This window comes from Salarias fasciatus, chromosome 22 (genome assembly GCF_902148845.1).
Source record: "Salarias fasciatus chromosome 22, fSalaFa1.1, whole genome shotgun sequence".
Classification (NCBI taxonomy): Eukaryota; Metazoa; Chordata; class Actinopteri; order Blenniiformes; family Blenniidae; genus Salarias; species Salarias fasciatus.
Genome location: NC_043765.1, coordinates 21805438 through 21824043, shown reverse-complemented (window position 1 = coordinate 21824043; position 18606 = coordinate 21805438). Strand labels below are relative to the sequence as shown.

The following is an 18606-nucleotide window of genomic DNA, read 5'->3' as shown; positions in this document are numbered from 1 at the left end:
TATCATCTAACAATGACACAGTTTCCAGTAATAATCAGGTATTTTTTCATGCTCCTGTATGGTATTTCCATTTTACTTACCTTGTTTCTTATTGTAAACTTGCAAAAGATGTGAAAGTGGAGTGTAATCATGTCTGATGTGCACAGAGTCTCATGTCATCTATCACAGCCAGATTTTCACATTGCACAGAAGATCAGCTACCAGGCATGTCATTTATACATGCGTAAGTACATACATATATGCATACATACCTACATGCACGCAGTGAGGTTCTTCCCAGCATGGGAACAAGAAAAAAAATATTAAATTGTGTCACATTAATGCGTTGGGGCTGCATTCCAGTGTGGATGTAGTCATGGGCCTCACGGTTTCATCAGACATGTAGAGGCCTCCTCGTCTCTTCTTTTCCCCATACGGTTCAAGTTGAGCCATTGCTCATGCCCATATTACATGATTGCACTGAAGGACCAGTATAATCAGCCGTAATGCTTTACAGATGTTATGAGTGTTTTTAAAGCCAATGCTGCAGCCGCAGGCAGCCATATATGAAAACCCATCTGCGAATGGATGTCAGAGCATGTAAAGTGTGCATGTGTATGTATGTCTGGCTGTAGAGCAAGGCACGTTCGGTCTAACATTATGAATTAAGGTTACATTTACAGCTCAGGATGTGTGATTTATGTTTCCTTGCCCTGCCCTGTCATTGACTAATCACCTGTACAGAGAGGAGCAGGTGCAAGCTGAATTGCTGAAGAGCGATTTCACAGATGAGGTGCTGTAAATTTGCCATGAAACACAGCCAAGAAACAGAACCGAGCGAGCAATGACATGTAAATATGACAGTCTGCATGATCTGAACAAGAAAAGACACCCACTTAAATCCCTGTAAGATCTGCCAGCACCCTTCCTAATCCACCCTCTAACATCTCCCATTGTGTCCAACATCTAATATCAACCAAGGGCTGCAGCTAAATGAAGGCTGCTTTCGTACCACGGCCAGGAATTTGCATGGGCCGCCCGCTCTCTTGTGAAATAGGAAATGAAACATGCGGAGAGTTGAAAGTGCTGTCAGATTCTGGATATTCCTGTGGTCTGGCGCCCAGGATTTTGTGGCCCCGGCCTTTAGTTCCTAATGGTGGAGAAATCCAAGCTCTGGTCACGACAGGAAATGCCTTGTAGGTGAAACATCCACCCGAAAGGCATTTGTTTTGAAGTGTCAAACACACACGGTTTCCCTGTGAACCGGATTGGCATTCTGGTAAATAAAGTGCTTTGTCACTATGATCATGTTGATCTGGTTAGAATCCGCTGAGCTGCAGACACACTTAAAGGAAACTCCTCATTCTCATCCGCCTCAAGTTAAATGTTGTAAATTTGCTCATCAAAGGAGTAATTTCTTTCACGAAAAGCTGGGAAGCACACCAGTCAAAAAAAAAAGAAGCACAATCTACAAGGATTTATGCTGCTGATTTCAAAGCGTGAAAATACAAAAAGGGTGTGAAATCTGTTCGGTGTATAATTTTCACTTTTCTGACGGCTATTTTTTATTTTTTTTAACAGGATTTCGCTGGCACTCTCAAACATGTCACTTCATAAGAATGACAAATGAGCAGTTTCTGAGCTTCACAATGGTGGCACATGAGGATATATTAATAATGTAAAAAAACTGACAAGCTGAGGGGATACCAGCTTCAATTTATAGCACAAAAGCCTCCAATACAAAGATAATTACTGTTGTTTACATTGTGTTCATAACAATTTACCCACTCCTACAATAAATTACTTTTGGCAGCAGTTTGAGCAGCGTGATGTTTTCTTTCTCTTTTCTTTTTTTTCCCTAAATAAGCAGAAAGTGCCCATGTGGGTCCTCCAGTGTATAAAATAAAGCAGAGATGCTGCGGGGACTGGATGGCGTTGACCCTGTGAGAAGAGGAGTGTGTGAATGCCGCTGGAAAGGCAACGGGGACGGATCTGAAGGGCTGAGCTGAAGAACGTCACGAGAAGTAAACGCACATTCATACAGAGAGACACACTCAGGGCACTCAGTCACTCCGCCTCAGTGTGCACTGCTGAAGCAAATTAAGGAAGCCTTGGCAGCCTTTTAATGGTCTGTCACAGTCTAACAGGTTTAGAGCGCTTACAATGGACCCAGGCACTAAGCCCAACAGCTCGCACTTAATTGTTCAGAACCTGCATCCCTGTGTGTGTGTGTGTGTGTGTGTACTGTCAGGGCCATTCTGTGCCTGTAACTAAAGTCAATGATTCTCATTATGAGGACAGATAAGATAGACACTTCCCGCCTGTCAGTCTGCCGGTGTGACTGGTTCAGTAAAATGACTCCTCCGGCTGATATGCGCTGATGAATGAGTGTGCCAATATGTGAGTTTCGACCCGCCGTTTGAATCTTATTGTGGAGAAAGTGATCCTGAACCTTGGATTTTCATGCACAGTTGCATACTAATTTAGCTTGGTAGAGATAGCTAATTGTATAGGAAAAAAAAAAGTACTGGAATTTACAGTGATTTCAGATACGGAAACCTCAGAGAAAGACAAAGACACGTGGGGCATAAAACCATAAGTGGATTGAGTTATTGACTCAAGAAGCCAATAAAAAACAAAACATCGAGTGTCTAAATTTCCAACTTGCGCCTGAAGAAATCAACAAAGCAAATAATCCAATTTATTTTTCGCTCTGTAACACGCACACTGTCAGGCGGCGAAATGGTCCACCAAGGACAAGGTGGCAGTGCCTAAAAATCCCACTTAAATGGCTGGAGATTCTGAGCTGTGTGACCTAGAATATGTTTGACAATCTTCTTTTAATTAGGCCTCGAAGACACGACTCATTCCAACTGCTGTCCCGAGAGCTAAATTAATTACTGAGACAAAGCCCATTCTAGCTCATGGCAGAGATGAATCATTGCAGTATTTGGGGAATGAGCAATGCTCTTCATTCAAGGGCTGATGAAAGAGACTCAGACGCTAAATCGCAAGCTAAAGTACTTCATCAGAAAACCACCATGAGGCTCCGGCGGCCACGCCACACATCCCCGGCACACATCTGCATCTGCTGCCTCCGCTGTTAGAAATCAGAGATTCTTTTCGTTTAATGGCGGATTTCTTTGAAGACGGCTTCACAGAAAGTTATGCTGCATTGTCTAGACTGCACACCCACATCTATATTTTGTACAACCCCGTTACAAGTGACTTCAATCTGTGGGTTTGCGGCATTCTGATTTCCAGAGAGATCCGCAGATAACTAATCTCAGAGAGATGCTTTGTGCCAGCCATCAGACGGCTGACGCTCCCTCCGCTGCTGCCAGCAATCAGGCCATTGATTCAGCTAAATGACAGTATCATCTGTCATCCTGTATAAATGGGTATTTGTGAGTTATGGCTAATTAAACTAATCACAACACCAAGAGTTGAGCCAGCGCACAGACCTCACAGACACAGACAAATGAAGGCAGAGCGGGGGACAGCGTTAAAGTAAAACCCTCAAATCGTTAATAGGCAATGATGAATCCTGATCCCGAAGGGCTACAAGTGCGGCATGGTTTCACCAATTCTCTGTTGTGAGGCCCGATTGTGATGAGTTCTTCATCATCGGACATTTTTTTTTTTCCCAAGCTCAGTGATGGATTCAATGGATTCAGGTATTTTTGGAGCCAGGAGAGGTCTTCAATATGAGGGGCAGTGTCCATCGTGGACTCAGAGGCAACATTTCTAACAAGAAATTAAACATTTTTTCATTGACATTTCTGTTTGATTCTTATCCAATATTAAGAATAATAAAAAACAGGCCCATTACTGCAGTTAAATGCTTGTTTCAATTAACACAGCAGAGCAGCACTTTTCCTTCCAGCTGGGACGCGATAATCACACTTTTCTGACCTCACTCTTTTACTTTCTATCTTGTTTGTTATTTCTGCCAATTCTTCCCTGAACATCCTCTATTCCCCCGCAGCCTTGCGATGTCTCGTTTCTGTCTCTTCCCCCCGAATTTTCAGACCTCAATCTGGGGATGTGCTGGGAATCCCTACTAGCAGGTTTGTATTGACTGAAGGTTTGGCTGCTGTGTGCTCGGCAAGTCTAATGAGGCACCAATCTCCAGTTTACTGGGGCGACGCCTTCGGATTGAATCGAAGGTGTTACGGGGACGTCCGTGCTGCTGGATGAAGAAGTGATAACACAGCCAAATGTTTCCATTAGAGGAAAAAAAAAATGCTGCTTTGCTGATAAGAACAGATGCATAAAGTAGAGCAGAACAGATGAAAATATCTTCCAACAGTTCAGGAAACAATTCCCCAGCAGTGAAATATTTGTTATCCTACAGAAGAGAAAAGCAGGGTCTGTCCTCTGCAGGACGTGTGTGTGCGTGTGTGTGTGTCTATCTGTATGTTATGAAGAGAGATGAACTCTGCAGCAGTACGTAGACGCAATGCGGGCTGGCCCTTGAGTTCTGAATTCATCCCTAGTCTTTCCGCATATATCTTGTCACAACCACACCTACAGACCTTTTAAGCATTATCTATTGTCTGAAATGCATTCATTCAGATCTGAATGAACTCAAGTCAGTGTGGTTCTAATGTAATTAGCTGAAATATAATGTGCTGGTGACGCATTCTCAGCCAGTTTGATTCAGTATTATTGAGAAATGCAAACTAATGACTCTCAGTTATGTTATACATGCAAAATAATAAACTAAATCGTGAGTGATCTCGAGGGGAAAGACAAAAATGATAATTCGGCAATTGCAAATATCAAGATATCATGTATTTTCAAATATATGGAGACAGAAAAGCTACAAATTATTAAATGTTAAAAGCTATGGAGTGAGAAAGAGAAGTGTGTTTCTGTAAACACACACGTGCAACACAGCCTCGTTGCTTTATGTATTAAAAAACTTCACTAAAGATCGTCATTTTGACAGAAAGCTTTACTTCCTTCTATGCGTTATTCAGCAAGTTCGTCACTCCACGTCTGAACAAAGCCTTCAAATTGCCTACCGATCATCACACAAAGACCTGCCTGATTACCTCCATGACCGTCGCAGTCTAAACAAAGGTGAGCTGGGTGAATGGCTGCCCCTCCCACGGGGTGTGAGGCCCGTTTGAACCGACCTGAGGGGGGATCAGACTGAAACGGGAGGGTCTACAGCTAATGCAGCTCACCTGGGCCTTCCAGGGTACATAAAAGCTGGCGTACATGTTTTGTGTTACAACAGTTTTGCCACTTTTACCTTTAGCAATGCATGTTTAAAAGTGTATGATAAAAATCTTGTCTGAATATAAGTTTTGTTTTTTGTTTTTTCTGGGTTTGAAAAAGTGGGGTTGTCTATTCAACTCTGGTCTGTAATGCCGAGTTACGTACATCCACAGCATGGGGGCTGCAGAAAGAAGAGATATATGCAGGATAGTTGGACACCTGACTACACTAGTCAGGCATGAGAAGCGCACAATCAAGAGTCTTGGTGATCATACTGAGAAGCCAGCAAAAGGTGCTGGACATTGTTGTTAACAAGCTGTTCAAAGGCGTTAAAATTCTGCATCTGAAAAGCTTTGGACGGGAGCAAGAATGACGCACCGTGGGGGGAGACACCGGTTTATGAGAGCGGTGATAGCTAGAGCGAAACCAGCGAGGCGGGGGATCTGTGCGAGGAATCGGCGAAGAACACTGGAGACTGCATAATGGATACAAACCTGTACGCAATCCAGAAACTTTGTAGAAGTTCGGCAAAGTTGCTCTGGTTAATGCACACTTGGGTGTCTCCGAGTGTGTATCTGTCTGTGTGTGTGTTACCAGTAGTTCCAAATGTGAACAACGGATTGAATTAGAATTTTTTTTTTTCCTCTTTCAGAATACAAAATAAATGTCTGCATATATATATACATATACATATATATATATATACATATATATACATACATATATATATATATATATATATATATATATATATATATATATATATATATATATATATATATATATACATATATGATCATTCAGCAAAAATATATGATGCCTTCAGTATCTGACACTGACCAAAACTTAATCCTTGAGTTTGTTTGATTTAGCTTTGTGTGTGGCCAGTAGCTTATGGATTGAATGGACATATTGATTATCGCTGACTTGTTTGGTACAGAGCACAAGAGGAAGGTCAAATGAGGCACAACATTACAAAAAAGAAAACTGCTGCATTCTATGTTGCTGGTTCGAGTCCAGGTTGGACCCGGAAGGCTCAGCGGGAGTCTACATGTTTCACATGCGTGTACGCTGGGATTTCCTCCAGTTTCTTTCACAGTCCAAAAACAAGCATCTGAGGCTAAATGGACGTTCGCTCATTCACCGTGAAGTGGAAAACTGCAAAATCTGAGATAATCAACTTATCTGCTATTCATTTATGTGACAAGAAATAACTCGCGAAAAGTATATTTTAGATGGAACAGGAATTCCCAAGATGTTACGACAATATTCCACATAAGTATGTTGTGTACAAATGCATACAGACAGAAATAACAGTTTTTTTCTGGAGCAGGTGGTAGAGCAGGCCAAGGCAATGTGTCAAGAGCAAAGTGGCCTCTCCATTTACGACATCTACACTTTGCTGAACAATGTATGTCCATTACCGCTGCCACCGTTAAATAGGCTCTGTCACACTAAATTGTGGAAAATACCTGAACAAAATGTTTCCTTTTCTTTGCTATTGTGCTTGTGATCAATTCTCCATAGACCAGAAAATCTATAACATGATGCTTGGTTGAAGCTATGGGGTCTTTGCCGCGCATGTGGCTTTGAGTAGGGAATCCAATAACACTGTGTGCAATCATTAGCCTGTCAGGTTTTGTTACACCAAAGTAGCTGAGGGCTGATTCACTCGCTATTGCCGTTACCTAACTTGCTTCGCTGCTGGGTTAATAGTGCAAAGACGACAGAAGTGAGATATGACAAGAGGTGATATGCTGCATGTGTTTTTCCTCACTTCTATTTTCTCCTCTTAGATTAATCATCTTGCTGCATCCGTGTCTCTGCAAGATTTCCTCCTTGTCAAAAGAAAAGTAAAATAATCACATTTATCTTTCATAAATTGCCATAATTGTAAAAGTCATACCTAAAAATGAGTTATTTTTTATGCCATAGTCAAGAATTACCTTCACTTTTTATTTCAAACTTCAACAAGGCAACATAGAAATGATTGTCAGGGTGGTGATCTTTCTAGTTTTTCTTTTTCCACCGATGGTTTGCAGTTTTTGTTTAAATGTATGTATTGAATTGCAAACAAGCACTGAACAAATTACTATTTAGAAATGAGAATATGAGCGAAGGATTAGTCCAGGAAACATTTTCTGAAACAGTTATTAAATCATTTTACTAAGAAGTGTTTGAAAATCAGAGAAAAAAACACACACACACACACACACAAACTTGTCCTACAATGAAATCAACATCATTAACCTGAGAGGAACTGCATCAGTTCAGCAATACTCCGAATATAAGAAACACGTTTTAAATTCACTCATGCTCTGACGATGGTGGAGTTTCTGCAGTAAAAGTTTTGTCCTCTGTGCTCACCGTGACTCTTCTGGAGGTTAACGACACAACAGTTCCTAAACTAAGAAAAGATATGGCCAACAAGCCATCGTATATTCATGCATTTCATCAGCGTTAGTCACATATTCCCATGAAATATCACTTTGACTCTCTTTTTAGTCACATTTCCTGACTTCTACACGACTTTCTCCACCGCTGTTTTGTCAAACCATCTTCCCCCCAGAGGGATCTTCATCCCACCATATTAAAAGTGGAAATGTATCCGCTTCCATTATAATTACAAACCCACTGGAGGCAAAGCTTCTTGATCTCCGCTGGATCCTTACTTGCTTTTCTTTTTCCCTTTATTTACTCACCTCTCTCTCTCTCTGCCGAGAGGACAGACACATGCTGAGCGATCGGTTCTGTTTTTCTTCCCTTTCTGTCGGGCATTCTTTGCATCTAATATCCCTGAAATTACAATAACATTTAAGAGAGGCAATAAAAGCGGCGAAGGGGACGGCTTTTGAGAGAAAAAAAAGATTGTAAAAATGGAGGGGGGTCTGCGTCGGCTTGTTTGTGAATTGTGGGATTTCTGCTCGGGGAGGAGGTACAGTATGTGTTGCATATGAGAGGCTGTAAAATGCACTAAGCAGACTGGAACGCCGGAGTCATGCTTTTGTTTACCGTTGGTGTCTGGATTAGCCATCTCTAAGCACCGCAAATCCTCCTCGAGGCCAAACTGTTGACTCGTAACAGCACCGGGCGAACGGCGCGATGGCGGGGGAGAAATTGCTTTCTGTGGGGACAAAAATGAAAACTGCCGAAAAGGAAACAACCGTCCCTGTTGTCCGATGAAAGCAGGCCGGTCGAAGCCGGCGGAGTTAGCGATGGTCTCCGGGTGGAGGGTCAAAATCAGGCCAGCAGTGCGATGGCCCTGTGGCGATGAGTAACGGAGAAGGTTTCGGTGGGGACTACATGAGAAGTGTGGCTCGCCAATCTCCCAGAAATATCAAAATACACACAGGCCAGCGATGTGGTGATTAGGACAACAACAATACGACAGTGGGGTGTCTGTTGTTGATTTTCAAAAGACATCGCGCTGAATCGTTTCAGACTTTGCACACAATGAGGATTTCTCGGAATTAGAAATGGTGCTGTAAACAATCAGGCAAAACAAAGACCGATCAACCAGTGGATTTACATACATATTTTTCAGACTCCATAAATACCCAAAGGGCTGGTCGGGTCAGAAAAGTTACAATTACTCTGTAGTTTCAAAGACTGAAAGAATCTTAACAATCTGAGCAACGCAAAGCCTGAAAAAGTCAAGTCTGTCAGCCAATGTGTGTGACACTGATTATATGTATGTGAATGCAGAATATGCATGGGTACACACAGCTGACAGGAAAGATGATGATGATGATGATGATCCCCTCATCCCAAAGCGGATATAGACTGTAATCCTGCAGGTGTGTGGGACTTGCAAAAATACTCAGAATTAAAAAAAAAAGACTTCTTTTGGGCTCAAAGGGTAGAGGAAAGGAGGTCGTTAAAGGCAGAAATAAAAGAGCCGTCCGGGGTCTGCGTGTAGATGTTAGTGACGATGACCGAGCTCCCCGGAGGTTCTGTGGCTGTGAAAACACAAAAGGAGAACTGATGTTCCCAAAAACCTATAAGACGTGAAAAAGCGCAACCGCAACTACGACCACATTTCACGTCTTGTCGTGTGGAACGCTCCGTTTCTGCTTCCTGTTTGTGCGCAGCATGACTTTAAAGAATGGAGCTCCCTGTTGCCTCAGGAAGTAGAAGTGGTAAAAGGCAATGACAGTGGAAATGAGACTGTTTGCTGGCGATCGAGACAACAGCGATGAAGACGGGAATGGTGGAAATGAAAACATGCAAACACATTTGCTTGGGCTCTCAAAGAAAATTTCAGTCCTCCTGACGAAAAAGAAAAAAGGTGATTGTGTGTCTTCATATCACCGGAATGACACAAAAGGAATGCTTTGTGCAACCAGGAGCTGCAAAACTGTGATGATTATCATATCTAAATCCAATCCAATTTCTTCACTCAATGCATGCAGGCGCTTCAGGGAAGTCTCAACATGTCGCCAAATAGACTGTTGGGAATTTAAGAGGTGCGTATGTAAGATGAGAGAATATCAGAGTGTTGTAATGGAAAATAAGAGCAAATCAGAGGAAGATTTAGTGTGAAGCCTTGTAACTACATGTATTACAGGAAGAAATACAGAGAAATAAAATCCTGCCAAATCTTTCTTTCCAGCTCTGTGACTGTGACAGCAACACAGTGATTATGAAATTCCTCAATTTGACTTGTACCTCGGTTCCAGTCACACCCTGAACGTTACATTGGGAAAAACCAGATAGCGCCAATAAAGTCAAATCAAACGGATTGCAGAACAGCAATTAATTCCAAGGAATTAATTCAAAGGAAGCCATCCAAAAGTGTCTGTACCTCAATTAGTCTCTCATTGCACTGTCAATGCAGTGGATGGATGAAAGAAAAACAAATTAAGTTGCAGAGGAGGGGCGGGGTCGAAGGAAGAGATAATGCACGGGAGAGGAAGCAGGTAATGGTGGGGGGAGGCGGTGTGCAGGATTTGAGGTTGACAAGAATGAAAAGGTAAAAGATATAAAAAGAAGGTGTAAAAGGAAAGAGTTGACTTCCTGCTTGCATCAGCATTTCCTTCTTCGGACTTGGTACGAATGAACACCAGAGAGGAAGAGTGACTGACCACAAGAGGTGAAAAGTGTTGCAGCAAATCAAACTAGAAATCCTTTGTACTCACAGAGGTGTGGGCCAGGCAGTAGGCGTAGCTTGTGTGCGTTGACTGAGCATGGTGATGCGGGTGTTGGTGGTGGTGGGAAATATAATGCTGAAGGCTTGAGCGGGTGAACGAGGGGCCGCTCCAGCTCCCCTGGCCTCCGCCGCCGCCGCCGCTGCTCCAACCGGAGCCCAGGCTTGGACTCATTGTTGCAGCCTTGCTGCTGTGGTAACCTCTCACTGCCGCGCTGGGCTGGAAGGGGAACATTGGGAAGAAAGCGATGAATAATGCGAGCATGACCAGAAACACCCGCCAGTTTCCAGCAGCGGGCAAGCACCGACAACTGACTGCCCGTGAAGTGACCTGTGTCGGAAGAGAAGGCAGGATGTGGTGTTGATCAAAAAACCTCAAACGCCAGACCATCGGGATTGTTCTCACACTTTCTTTCCAAGCTCGCTCACTTTCTCCCTCCCTTTCACTCTCAGAGCGCCAGATGTTGCGAAACCCCCTTCTGTCACGGTCGAGATGTGTTCTCGCTGGAAGGGCGCTGATTGGTTTGATAAGATGCTTGGATTACAGGCTGGCAACGGGCTTCCCAGTGTGCCATTATGTATTGGGTATCTACAGGGTCCAGGAAACGTGGGGGCTGAACCTGCTGACACTCTGGCTTACGGCGCTCAGGGATGGGTTACCTTGGCTGTTGTGGCCACTGGAGCACGGACAAAATCCAGAACCTGTAGCACTGTAGTGTTCACTAACAATATGCATTTATATCATTTCATTGAGGCTTTTAAGCAGCACAAGCAACTGCATCAAATAGATTCAACTGTTTTCGCTCACTCGTCCTTCACAATGCATACTTTGCGCTCCATAATCAACTATATACTTCCGAAGTAGGCAGGATAATCTGAGATGTTAGACAAACCACACAGAAAGCCACATAAACTCAGATATCTGACAAGTCTCAAATAAATATAAGAAAAGTATTCTTTCTCCCCTCACGCATTAGTAAGCATTTCCATTTACTTCCCACGTTCATTGCTAGAATATCTTAAAAGCCCTCTGACACTCTGGATGTCCATTTTCAATGACTCACCCGTATCTCTGACACGTCTTGCAACAAAAACTCATGAAAGCAGTGCTCTGATGAGATGCATGCATGTAAATCACTAGATGCCCAGGAGTCCGTTTTTTTAATTTTTATTTTAAGCTTTATATACCAAGGTTATCTCTCTGGGAGAAGGGTGTCATATTGGTCATATTGGTTGGTCTCAGCAGGTACAGATGAGATTTACAGGTTTGTGCAAAAGTTACTGTACAAGCATTTGCTTTACACAACAATTCTCAGGAAATGTTAACTGTGTTTAGTGTCAAGTAGTCGATGCTGGATATGACAGATCTTTTTTTTTTTTTTTTTTAATTAATTTCAGTAAAATAGCATTGACCTGTCGTGGTTGAGCTTGCTTCTGCCCCTGTGATATAAGTGTTTTCCAATTACAAAGGTTTTTGTGCGTCACATGCTGCGGCACGTTTATCAGTGCAACAATTTTTAAGTGAAATAACCAATTAACTATTTCAATTTGAATGTTTCCAGTCATCAAAGCACACACCTGTGCTCTGCTCTGGTAGTCTGCATAGCAATCTGGAACCTCCCAAACCACCTTTAATATTGACGTGGAAATTAAAGGTGACAGACAGTCTCTTTTCATCCATCCAGCTCTGCCACTTTTGCGAGGCACTGGAGCCAATCCCAGCTCACATTCAAAGCATTTGGGGTCACTGATTAACCTCACATGCATGCCTCTGTATTGAATACCTGGGAAATGTCAAATTCATATTTCCACATAGAAACTTTGGGCACTGCCAGTGATGCTTGGCGCACTCCAAAGTGGACCATGAACCCAGGACCCCAGGTCAGAAACAAGTGGGTTCCTTACAACTTGCAGCCCCATCAACTGTAATTGATTATAATTATTAGAAAAATGGCCCATCACAAAGAAAAGAGGTACCTTGTCTTTTCTCATACTGTAACATGGATGTGCTTTGGACATATATGCAAGCACACGCATGCACAATCTGGGATCTGCAGAAAAAAATTCAACAACAGGAAGAGCCTCTTTGTAGTTATACCGACTGTAAAGGGGCAAAAAAGTATAAGAGGAGAGTGGTATCGATTAAAGCTCATACGTACATGCACAATGCACGAAACGATGTAATATGCTTTACGAGAATGTGCTCAGCCAGCGCTGTTTGACTTCGCATGTACCTCCACAAACATGGCCAGATGTTGCACTTTCCATCACAGCCACGTCGATGTGTGAGATATTGGCTCATGAAATCTGGCATTTTATAAATGCCTGTGTTTTACAGGGCATCGAGGAAACATTCTTTAAAAATAGTTTCGTATAGCTCGGTTGAGCTTTTTGACAATCGCCTTGGGAAAATGAGTCATAGCAAAAAAACAAATAAAAGAGGGAGTTTTATTTAAAACATACGTTTATACTGCAGGTATACTGTTTGCACTCATATTTACACACAAAATAAAACTGAAAAACTTCAATAAATTATGACAAATAAATAATTTTATTCATACTCAGTTCTATTAGGTTACAGTGGCTGTTCTGCTCTTAATCTAATTTTTCTCTCTCGGTAAAAACACATGAAATGTGACGCAATTTTATGAGCATTTGCCGTGATTTGACTTGCACGTGTGAACCGTGTGCAGAGCAGGAACAAACCACCTTGAATGAAGCACAGCTGTACATCATGAGCGAGCATTAACAGTCCTCTTTAGCCGCTGTTGAATTTTCACAGGGGTCAGGGGTCATCCCACACAGGGGTTACTGGAGCAGAGCGATGGCAGCAATATAGACTCACAGCTGTGCGTGGAAAGCCTGCCAGTCCAATATTCTTCATCGCTGAAGAACCGGAGGGGAGAAACGTAAGCCAAAGTTCAGCCTAATGCACACAGTATATAGGATAATGACAGGTTTAGGGTTCACGTTAATAAAGAACAGGAGGAGTCCATTTCCCCCAAAAGCAGGGAAAAATATGCATTTGCTCAGGACGGACTCTAGAGCGAAACAAGAGGCCCGGTGGTGCAGTAAAGTCATCAGTCATGGGGGAAAAAAAAAAAAAAAACAGAAAAATACACGAAGCAATGATTTTTGAATATAGCCAGTTTTAAACCACAACAAATACAGAAACTCGCTGTAAGGTGGAAGAAATGAAACAAAAAAGAAACAGTTTGTATTTTTTCTTGCTGTTAAACACCGAGATGCTCTTTCCTCGCAGGGCTTAAATGAAAGTCTTAGTCACAGGGTCAGAATTTGAGAACTGTGTGTGTGGGCAGGATATACTGTATGAACAACACATCGGCATTTAAAGCTACATCTCGCTGATGCGAGTTATTGAGTTCTATATAGATAGCACTCTATTATACTGCCACTGTAAAAGCCGGAGGCGAAGGAAAGCCCCAGGTATGGTACATTAAGCTGCATGGCCATAGACACCACTTTAACACAACTATTCACCAGTTCGTAGAGTTTAAGTGCTGCCCCAAGTCATGCAACAACCTCCAGTGCCCTTATAAATGAGGATCATTCAGCCTCACAGGAGGTATTTAGAATTAATCCATTTATGCAGGGGTGTTTTGTTAAAGACACAATCCCAAGGGAGCAAAATGTTAAACGCATCACAAGCACAAGTCTAAAAGTATGGATGGAAAAAAATAAAAACGCTTTACTTTTTTTTTTGCAGGAGTGATTTTCACCCTTTATGTCATGGAGCAGGGCTCTGCTTTAACATGAGGCAGAGAGCCGGGGGTCCTGACATTCCTTCACTAAAATGCATGATTGGTCCCTCGACTGAGATTCATGTCACAGACTTTCAGCGGCTTGTCAGCGAGCTTCAGTCTGCCCATATTTCTCCAGTGAATAAAAGGATCTTGTTACAGTTACTTTTCCTCAGTTAAGGGGGGATGTTTTACATACTTGGCAAACAGACATGTGTCTCTGCTTGCTGGTGTATTTGTCTGCACTTATCAGCTCTTCTTATAGATTCCATGTCTTAAGGAAGTTGGGGTGGATGGATGCAATATAAATTATAGTATCGTCTGAGAGAATGCTGATTTAGGAGTAGATTGACGGCAGAAATTGTGCACAAACAATTACGAACTCTTAAGAAAACCAAGCAGCAACCATTCCAGAAACAGGAGAATGAGGTATTAGGTATAAAAGATTAAAACTGCTCATTCATGTCGACAAAAAAATCTTGTTTCTGTTCCTTTCCAGAGGGTAGAGCGTTCTGATGTTCATCAAACAATCAGTAAGACAGATACAGTTCAGAAGTGGTTTGGAAATGTCAGATTGTTTCCTTTTATTGTGATGAATTTTACAATTAGGGATGGAAACCTAATGCGTGATATCAATTATGTACAGAAAAACGAAGGGTGTAAAAAATGTCAGCCTTCATTTTGAGCTTCACTTTTAGAGTTCAACACAAAAAAATTCTCAGCGCATTTGAGAGAGCTCCTGTTAGTTACCGGCATATCGATCGTTCCGGTGTACCAGCACAACTGATGACAAACCCTGAGTGGAAAGAGGCTCAATGTCTGTAACAGGCGAACAGATGTGATGCATGAAAGTTTTATGAAAAACAAAAAAAAAAAAATCTGTGAGATGGAAGAAAAGATAAGACTACAGCTGTCCGCAAAATGTGCCACAAAAAAAACTCTCATTTCACCAAAGCCAATAAAGTCTTTGGCTTCCTCGTCAATGCTAAACATGCAGCCGCAAATACACGAGTCGGCTAACATTAAGGTAATTGGCAGCGTTTAACTGATCCAGTAAAGTCCGTCACGTTTTTCCAATGTGAAATATTTGATCAGCAACATGTACGGTTCACCACATTCAAAGTTTGAGCCGTTAAAGTGAATGCAAAAGGAATGCATTACAAGTGTCAAGACAACGTGATTAGAAAAATAAAACTAAGAACTAACAGCTGTATTGCTTTCTCCGCTGTAAGAATCTCTTCCTGCTTGTTTACATGAGACACCATAAATCAAAGGATGTGCATTATTATGTTTTTTTTTTTAATCTTTTTTTTTTTTGCAAGAGATTCATTTGCTTTAACAGACAAAAATGATGGAAATACTTCAGCAAGCCAGAATGTTATCAGTGCCATTTATTACTGAAAATACAACTCAGGGCAGAATAATGCTTCGCCTTCAGCAAGAAAAAGTGAGTAGATCTTGCGGCTCCATTAATACGTCGAGATGAAGCAAACCGTAGCAGCTCTCATGAGTCCATTTGTCTCCCTTTAAGTGATTTCCTTCCGTCTCATCCTTGAGACACACGCTTGGTTGAGGGTTTCAGGGCATGGGCTTCTATGAAAACTCTTTTTTTTTTTTTTTTCATTTTTCAATAAATCTGTACATTTTTGATGCAACTTTGAAAGATTGGTCCCTTTCTCCACTGGAGTTTTATTCTATTGCAATGGAACATTCGACAACATTGAAAACAATGCAATAACATTGCAATTGAGCTGATTCTCAAAGACTTATCAGCTCATGGAGCCTTTAGAGTTTGAGGACTTCCCCAAGGCCCAAAGTGGTGAACCGTCGGCAGTGGAATTCAAAACCAGGCATCCATTTTTTACACTACTTCCCCCCCTGAAGAGGAGTGGAGCAACATTCCACAGGCCATAATCAACAACCTGATCAGCTCTGTGTGAAGGAGATGTGTTGCACTGCGTGAGGCAAATGGTGGTCACACCGGATATTGACTGATCTTGGGACCCCCCCGCCCTCCACAACCCACATTGATCTGCCACACCTGTGAGGTGGATGCATTATCTCCACAAAGAAGTGCTCACTAACACAGATTTAGACAAATTCAACAAATAATGTCTGAGATAAAAAGGCATTTTGTGCACATAGAAAAAGTCCTAGATCCTTGAGTGGAGCTCATGAAAAATAGGAGCAAAAACAAAAGTGCTGAGTTATTTTTTTCAGTGTAGAGTGGACAGGAAAAGGATGCAGCAATGTCAATCAAAACAGATTTTTATTTTATTTATTTATTTTTTTTATGAATATTGATTTTTCATTAATACAAAGAAAGAGGCTCATGCTAGACCAGTTTATTGCTCTCCAGGAAATACTCCACCGTTATATCTAAAACCCAATAGAACAAGATCAAGCTTGGGGAAAGTGTTGCAACAGAAACAGAAAGTTGTGAGATATAGATTTCCTTGCAGGATAAATCAAACACCCCAAGGCAACAGATTTTCTATTTTGCAATTTTTTGTTTTTCTTTTCTTGTTTCTGACAAGTTACTTAATTTTATCTTGAGATTCAACCTTTATCTCAAGCTGTAATACTGCATTAAAACAGTTTTGTGTCAGTGCCTGTTCTTCTTCCTCCATGCATTAAATAACACTGTACTGCGATTATCTGATCAGCCAAGAGGCATTATTCCCCGCAGGTATTGAGGGGTACTGCGAGGCAGAAATGGTGATTTCCCACAACACAGATCCAAATCATAATGCTCTGGTTTCCCGATGGCTTAACTGTACTTTATCTTGGCTCTGCGCTTGTTTTCAAAAAAGACTGGAGCGCCGCCAGAAAGGCCTGTTTTCCTCATATCATCTTCATATTTCCATTTTACACAAAGCCCACACAGAATATCAGCCAACCGCTGGCGCTAAGCTTGTCAAAGGCCCCCACCCATTCAAAAAAAAAAAATGCATAAAAAAAAAAAAAAATTAGATCGCTGAAAAATGACAACAAATCACAACATATATGAGCACTAAAGCATTTCTGAAGAGTCGGATGAATGATTGAAGGAACGAGAGGCTCAGGGAGGAGAAACGCCACCCCACACAGCTTTAGTTAGAGGACATTGTTTTCTAGATGGCCCTCCACGCCTGCGTGCTCCGTTTGGCCGGCTTTGAAAGACATGCGGCTTCCCTGAGCCATCTCTGATGACTTGCTTCCTGAAGGCTGTGTTGCGTGAAATGGCCTCCTTCGAACCAGTGGGTCTCTCTCTCTCTCTTTTTTTTTTTTTTTTTTTGTTCGCCAATCCTCATCCCCTCACGGAAGTCAGCCGCCGAACATGCAGGTGGCGACTGTCACTCGTGGTGAAACACGGCTGACGCAGGTACGACGGGCTCCGCGGGTCACCGGCGGACTCACCTTCTAAAGCCACAACTTTCACCCTCGCTCTCCCCCCCCTTGCGCCGGAGGACCGAGTTCAGGCGTAACCACGGCAACGTGGCGGCAGGACATGTGTGGGAAGCCTGACGGGTCGCAGGCTGTTCGCAGTTGAAAAGGAAAAAGAAATAAGCAGGCGGGAAGCAACCCCAGGGGCTTTCACCATCACTTGCATCAGTGTCGAAGGAGCCGCTGAGGCCGGTACCTCACACACCGTCTCTGCTTGTGTCGCTTTCTTCTTCCCTTTTCTCTTCAGTTCTTTCCTCCAAACACTCTAAAGAAAACACTTCTGTGATCTGAGACGAGAGGCTGGAAGGACAGGAAGTAAATGGTAGCCAAGGCAACTGGGTCGAGGGTGATTACACCTGGGATGGCTCACAGTCACTTACACAAGTATTATAATACAGTCCTGTCGGCCCTCTGCTGAGTCGGGAATGCGATGTGTACTCTTGACTTCCTCACTGACCCCGTTTCTGTTGACTGGCACCACCCTAAAAATTGCCGTAACCCTACCTGTTGAGAGAATCTGCTCCATTCTTGAGAACTGAACGAGACTCGCAGTGTGACCATGGACTGTTATCGAAGATATTACATGACTCGATTTATGTTTACAAGCTCAAAAAGACAGAATTCACCTCCTGAAGAAACCCAATTTCAAAGCAAATACAATCAGAGGTGGTGAAAGAAAGAAGGCGGTGGCAGACACACACAGAGACAAAGGAGGAATGACAACAGAGGAAAAGATATTTACTTTAATGAGTCTCTGACCTCTGAGAGTTTGGGATCGTATGACCCTCCCACACTTGGAGCTCAAAGTAAACTTCACAACATTCTGTGTCTGCTATCCATCTCCTCAAATATTTTCCTTGGCCTGACGCGTGTTTATGCTCTGATGAACTTTGAGCTGGCTGCTGCTGTGAAGCGGATGTAGAGCCTTTAATTTGCATTTTTTAAACCCTGCGGGATGCAAATGGGGTTAAAAAAATGTGGGTCGATCATCAGCCCAAAACAGGAGTCCCGATTTTGATAAGATTCACACAAATAGGTAAATTAAGCACTTCTCCTCAACCCTCT

The 18606-nt window shown here is 42.4% G+C and overlaps 1 protein-coding gene across 4 annotated transcripts in view; it reads right to left on the bottom strand.

Annotated features, from left to right (window-relative positions):
• rbms3 (RNA binding motif, single stranded interacting protein) overlaps nt 1-18606 on the bottom strand; it is a 298844-nt gene that overhangs the window by 220415 nt on the left and 59823 nt on the right. For 3 of the 4 annotated variants that reach the window (XM_030120522.1, XM_030120523.1, XM_030120524.1), the window contains exon 3: nt 10347-10574. In XM_030120522.1, the coding sequence (XP_029976382.1) occupies nt 10347-10574 (228 nt within the window). Of the gene's footprint in view, nt 1-10346; nt 10575-10685; nt 10757-18606 lie in introns of those variants that run through there. The other variant, XM_030120525.1, reaches the window with a different exon arrangement.